This window comes from Populus euphratica, unplaced genomic scaffold (genome assembly GCF_000495115.2).
Source record: "Populus euphratica unplaced genomic scaffold, PopEup_1.0 scaffold19.1, whole genome shotgun sequence".
Classification (NCBI taxonomy): domain Eukaryota; kingdom Viridiplantae; phylum Streptophyta; class Magnoliopsida; order Malpighiales; family Salicaceae; genus Populus; species Populus euphratica.
Genome location: NW_011499853.1, coordinates 344,098 through 351,199, shown reverse-complemented (window position 1 = coordinate 351,199; position 7,102 = coordinate 344,098). Strand labels below are relative to the sequence as shown.

The 7,102-nt window shown below is 30.3% G+C and overlaps 1 protein-coding gene across 1 annotated transcript; it reads left to right on the top strand.

The window, feature by feature from the left end:
- Nucleotides 1–1,848: 1,848 nt before the first annotated feature.
- On the top strand, nt 1,849–3,556 carry LOC105122086 (dachshund homolog 1-like). Its single transcript, XM_011020994.1, has 3 exons — nt 1,849–2,370; nt 2,558–2,692; nt 3,199–3,556. The coding sequence occupies exons 1-3, from the start codon at nt 1,890–1,892 to the stop codon at nt 3,336–3,338; spliced, it is 756 nt and encodes a 251-aa protein (XP_011019296.1). The 5' UTR covers nt 1,849–1,889; the 3' UTR covers nt 3,339–3,556.
- Nucleotides 3,557–7,102: the final 3,546 nt, after the last annotated feature.

Genomic DNA, 7,102 nt, shown 5'->3' with positions numbered 1-7,102 from the left:
TCCCTATAAATTTTACTAATTAATTAATATATAAAAATATGGATAGTGATAATAATATGTTTACCGAGAGGATTGATTTGATATTCGTTAAAGAATACCAGATTGTTAGCTTTCATATAAAAATATTGGATTGACTAACAATCAAAATGACTTTGCCAAATTGATTGATGTTTGTGAAGGAATATTAGATTATTGACTTTCATATGAGAATTCCAGATTAATTGGCAACCAAGATGAGTTTGCCGGATTAATTGGTATTCATGATGAAATATTGGATTATTAGCCTTTATATAAAAATATTGAATTGATTGATAATTAAAATGAGTTGACCATGTTGATTGATATCTAAAAAGAAATACTAGATTATTGGGTTCAACATGAAAATGTTGAAATGATTAATCACTTTATAAATACTGTGAGATTTGTTTCGAGCTAAGTAACTTTATGAAGAAAAAAACTTAGAATGATTATATATAATGGTTTTAAATATTGTTTACATGAAAAGTATAGATATTTTTTTAAGGTTTTAAACAAAATATTTATCTCAAGACTTAAAAATATTATTAATTTTTTTATAGGTGCCTCACAAACTTACCAGGAATGATTAATAGTTTATTACTTTCATGTATATATAGTCAAATATAAACTATCATATTATAATATAAAGTTTATGGATTATAATTTCAAGCATTTTATTTTATTATGTAACAAAGATATTATTAGATTAAATTAGCAATTTTCAATAAGTAATTATGGAGATGTAAATGCGTGTGTTATTTGAATTTTGGTATAGTTTAAGTCGTACATGTTTGTTATACATGTCATTGTATTTAGTATAGTAACCATATAATCAATATACCACTTGAATACACACATATATTCAAGTGTTACATGTTAAATTCATTGTAAATGAGTTGATGTTAAATTTTTGTTGTGTATGTGAAATTATTAATGTTATAAACGTTATTAATTATTAAGAATAGGTTATGAAATGTTGAACATAATAATTATGGGTTCTAAAATAATAAGTGGGATTATGAGTTTGGTATGGTTTATGGATAAGAAGTGTGATTGATTTTTATATAAATTGATGTTGATGCATATGATATTCAAAATACAAAGAAATCTTTACTAAAATTTAAATAAAAAAAATCATCAAATTATAAGAGTTATATGTAATACTCAAAATCAAGAAATAATTAAAATTTAAAAATTAAAAATTAAGTTTAACTTGTTGATAGATGGAGTTATTAAACAAGACCATTTGAAAAATAAATTTAGTAATTTTTTAAATAATTTTCAATCATATCATTAATATCATGTATCGAATTATAGAGATGTTATAAAGAAAGAAGGTGATAAATTAATAATATTACATCAACAAAAAATCAATTTTAAGGATGACAAGATTCTCAAGAGTCAAAAAATATTTTCTTAAAAATAAAATCTAAAAATTTTCATTGAATGATATTTCTATTAATAAACAAATATCATAAAACAAGCAGGTATGTTTGTAGTTTCATTAAGTAATTTAAAATGAGACAAGCTAGGGGTTAAAAAAGTCAAATCAACTACGCTTGAGGCCATACTTTAAAATCGTCAAATTTGACTTTTGCTAAAGTCGAGTTCGAGCAAAATCAAAGCTAAGCTCGGCTCATCTGGAGTCCAGCCTACCACTACCTATAACTAGAAGAAGAAGGATGATCAAGGTATTATTTACGTACTGCTTGAGCTGGGCTTGTATGGGCTGGTCTATAATGGGCTCAGTCTATGTGGGCCTAAAATGGACTGGACTGGTCTGCTGTTGTACATTCCAGAACCAATCCAATCCCATGCGAAGAATTGTGAAAAGGGACCAAACCGAACTAAAGCAAGTGAAATCGATCCAAATGGCCGAAATTGCGTTTTTAGGCGGCGGTGGTGTAGTTGCGGCATCCCAGTCTTCCCTTCTCTTCCAACCTTCCAAATTTGGATTCCATACACTCGCACCTCCATCAGTATCCCTGCTCCGCCTTCACCAACCCTCAACCTCACTCTTTTCTTCCCCCAATCCTAAGCTGCACACTTCCATTTTCGCTGCTAAAGTCGTCTCTTCTTATTCTAAAGCCACCTCGTCTCCCTCCAGTACTATCATAACTGATAACGTCGACCTGTCAACTGAAGGAATCGAGATCGAATTAGACACCGGAGGAGGAGGCAGCGACGGTTATAAAGATATAAGCGGCGGAGGCGGAGGCGGAGGTGGTGGTGGTGGTGGTGGTGGTAAAAACGAAGGAGAAGGAGGATCGCCAGACGAGAGTGGAAGTGAAAAGAAAATGGCTTTGTCCATGTCTCAAAAATTGACTCTTGGCTATGCTGCTCTTGTTGGAAGTAAATATCTTCTTCTTTTTTCAGTTTCAAGAAAAGTTTTATTCTGTTTTTTAGTTTTGTAGGAATTGAATAAATGTGTAGTAAACTATATTGATGGATAATCTGGTTCTAGCTGAGTTGTAACTGCGCTGGTTTTAGCTGGGTGGTGATTTTTATCTGATTGTGGAGTGATTGATTATTGTAACAGTCGGTGGTGCTATGGGATATATGAAGAGTGGTAGCCAGAAATCGCTGTTGGCAGGAGGAATTTCTGCCTCGGTTCTGTATTATGTTTATACACAGCTTCCTGCGAATCCGGTTTATGCATCATCAATAGGGCTTGGTAAGTGATTGTGGTTATTGTTTTTGCTGTCAAAAGGATGGTTTAAAGTCTGCTATGATTTTAGTTACATTTGTGCGTTAAAGGACAGCACCTGGCTAGTGCCTGGTGTTTGTATGTTTTTTTTCTCAAAAAAATCTTTTTATTGTTGTCAATGGAGTATTTAAGATTCTCTCCTCAGCAGTGTTAAGAAATTTGATTTCTGATGAGAATATTGAAGTCATTGTGATTCTGCTTTCTATCATACCATCTGAATCTTGCATCTCGGCCTTGATGAATTGACTCGTGAGTGATCAATTCATGTTAAACATTCTAGCATTATGGTGATTATGACTGGGAGTTCCTGAATTTGAGTCTCCATAAATGGCATTTGAATCTTGATTACAAGTGGGCTGCATTAATGTGGATAGCTGTAGAAAGTGATTAGCTTGTAAGGGAAGCGCCATCTTGCCATTAAGTTGTAACCTTATTTTATAGCTTTAATAGCTTTGACATCTCCATATTTTCAGGTATATCTGCTGCACTTATGGGAGTGATGGGCTCCCGTTTTTTGAAGTCCAGGAAGATTTTTCCTGCTGGTGTGGTGTCTCTTGTGTCATTCATAATGACTGGTGGCTACCTCCATGGAATCCTTCGGAGTATGCATTGAAATGAGCTAGCTAGTTGTAACAATGAGCCGTATGGTCAGTGGTCTGGTTTGATATTTGGCTGTTTCATAGTGTAAGTGGTGTCAATGTCTTGTTCTTCCTTCTGGACCCGTCTTTGTCATGTATAAGTTCCTGTTTTAGAATGTGGAGTTTTATTTTGGAACTTTTTATGAATAAATCATGCGACCATTTCTCTATAATGTAACTTTAATCTCTTAGAGATATCTTATTTATCCTTACGGCATGAAGTACTGGAAATTGCTTAGTAACTTCCAACTTGTAAAGCCAATGAGCAGGAACAAGATCCGGTTACTCCGGTGGCCCTTTTTTTGTAGGCGTCAGACTCCATCTGGAATTGTTCAACCCCTGTTATCTTTGCATTTTACTGTGCAGGATTAGGCTAAGGTGATAAAACTTCATTGTTGTTTTAGCCAGTAGCCAATTCATACAGGATTAGTAAAGCTTGCAATTTGAAGCTCTTTCTCCCACTCGTTACAAAGTTTGCTTGATTTCCAAAGGGAATAACTGCGCCAATAATCTACCTTTTGCCCTATCTCCCTCGGTGTCTATAAGAGGACGAGGTCTTCAATAATCCCCAAGTCTGCCCATTCATCTGATACCCAGAGATCTCTAGCTTCTTCTGTTTTTCCTTTGTTCGCTGTTTAGGCACCCTTTTGCAAAGAGGAGAAACCGTGAAGGTCACGGCCAGGTTCTACATTTCCCTGTTTCATAGAGCAACTAACGTCAATCTGTCTAGTTTTTCTATCTGGGCTCTTCATCAAATGAATGTTTTGGCATGTACAAGTTTTTGTCTAGAATTCCGAGCTTCTGTGTTTTACGAGTGGATAACGCAGCTATTTTTCTATAACGTAATCAAATTGAAGCTGCTAGGGATATCTTACTCCTATAAGTATTGGAAATTGCTTTGCAAATTCAACTTGCAGGAAAGCCACTTGGCAGAAAGCAGACCCCGTTACTCCTGTTGCCCTTTTCTGTAGACATCAGAGTCCGTCCTCTGTAAAGGTTTCACTCTCAGAAAGTAACTAGCTTGTACCAGTTAGCTGGCAGTGCTTCGTTTTTGCATGTTATCATGTGTTTTTAAGTAGAATAAAAAATATGATTATGAATTAAAAAATTGAAGTGTATATTTAATAAAATTGACTAAGGTTTTCATGCTACAATAAATATCAACATTATCATAACACTATTTTGAGAGCCGTAGATCAAAACACACATGATCTAGTTCTAAAAGGAGCCTTCAAAGTTTTATTTATTTATTTACAATGGTGATAAAGTTTTACATATAAAAAGAACAATAACTTAAGTTTTATTAAAATAAAATAACTTTTAGTATAATTTTTTTTATTAATTAGAGATATTTGTCAAAGAACCATCTTAATATAAAAATTTAAACTGAGATATTAAAATATAATTTATATTATTCTCTAACATATTTATCTTGTATTTAATTTTTATCAAATAAATAGGAATGTAAAAATTCAAACTTAAAATCACTTGGTTATTAAGACTTTAATACCATATTAATGAATCATCTCAACCCAAAAATTTAAGTTGTCAAGTGAGATCTCAGAATATAATTTATATTATTCTCTAATATGATTTATTATTTGATTTTGATAAAAAAAAAACTCAATTGGGAGTTGTTATTTTAAAAAAATTTAACCCAAATAAAAATAAAAATCAGTTTAAATTAAATTGATTTAACTTGATTTTGGATAGATTTTTTTGCTTTGAAAACCGATAAACATGGTAAAGTTACACCAACAGAAAAAGAAGATGACTTGATAGATACAGAGGGAGACAATACTAACAAGAAAACAAACAATACAGATAACTTGAAAGTTCCAATTTCATACAACATTTGAAGAAATAAAAACACTTTCACGGTAAGAAAAATCCCAGAAACATCCGAAATCCAAAACAGAAAATCAAGACAACAAAACCAATAAATGCAAGATTTCGAATGGTTTATTACCTCGAGATCCTAAACTTGTTTTTTTATTAAAACAAAAGGGTAATAAAATTTTCAAGGGCCTTGCATACTGGAATCAAGCCATCAAGACACGTACTAACACTTCAATCGAAATGATGGTTTCTTGCTTTTGAGTGGCTCTAAGAGCATGCAGACTATTTAAAAATAAAATTGAGTGGCTCTAAGAGCATGCAGACTATTTTTTTTTAAAAAAAAATAGAACTAGATAAAATCTTCTACCGGTGCGAACGATCTTTGATGTACCTAAATAGGAGCCCAACAGGAGGCCACCATTCATGTAAGAACGTCTATACATGGCGCCGGAGTTTTAATAATAATAAAAATTAATTTAAATTAATTTTTATATATTTTTAAATTGTTTTGATGTGATAATATTAAAAATAAATTTTAAAAAATAAAAAAGATTATTATTTTGATATATTTTAAAATAAAAAAATTCTATAAAAAAACAATTTATATTATACTTTTAAACAAGCCCAAAACATAAAATGGTTCTCGTTATATACCAAATCTTGAGATGCAACCTCCAATATCAAATTTAAGAGCAGCAAGACCAGCTAATGAGAAGAAATTACATAAAATAATTAGGCAAATCACATGAGAGAAAAAGAAAGAGGGCAAGGGATGGCTGTTGAAACAAAAATAAAGATGGAAAACTTTTCTTCGAGTTTAGTTAAATTTAGTTAACTGGTTGAATGGATTTTATCTCTGTGAAACCAAAACTAAACTAAATTAAACGAGTGATTTTGTTTGTTTTTAAATTAGCTTTTTAGTTTTTTATTTTATTTTTTTATAATTTTCTTTGCTTGTCAGTTTTTTTCAACACCTTATTATTAATATTAGTTACCTCTACAAAAATAATTTTTTATTTTATGTCATTCATTTAAAAAAAATAAAAAACAACTAGTGCAAACATGGGAAATAAAAAAATATTGGACTTCACATAAAGATAAAAAAAGATATATGTCTAATTAAAAAATATATATATCTTATTAACTTGCTCAATTTTTTCCAATAATTTTTTGTCAAAATATTTATTTTTTATACAACATTTTATCATGATCAAAAAATAAAGTTTTAATTAAAATAATAACATTTTGATAACATTAATACAGATATATCATAACAATATAAAAATAATACAATTATTTTGACTCTTCTTAATTTTATTTTTTGATTCCGCTGCTAAATATGATTTGTCAATTTTCATGGTTCAATAATAAATGATCAATAAAAAAAACTCCAAGTGTCATTATTTTATTTTTTTATATAAATGTTAACACAGCAAAATCCTAGGAGAACTTAAGTTTTTAAGTGTAGTTTGATTGATTGAACCAACTAGCCCAAAATCTAGTTTATTGTTTCTATAAAAAAATTAAAATGATATTAATTTAATATTTTTTCTATAAAAAAATCAAAATAATGATAACGTTGGATAGATTTGAGTCAAACTCATTTGTATCTCTTATTGAATTTAATAACTTTGTCTTCTAAAATTTTTTTTTGGTTTGATTGAACAACTAACATTTTAAACAAGAAGAGGGAAGGTATTAGTTAAAACTTAACTAAATAAATAATATAAACTAAAAAATACATAAAAAAGAATAGTTTTAATTAAAATTTATAAAAAAGACAAAAACAAATAAAAAATAAAAGAGACTAAGCATTGGTATGCCTAACTTACTTGACCCACACACCTTACAAGTAACCCAAAAGTGGGGTATCTAGATTGATTTTCCTTTTCTTTTAGTT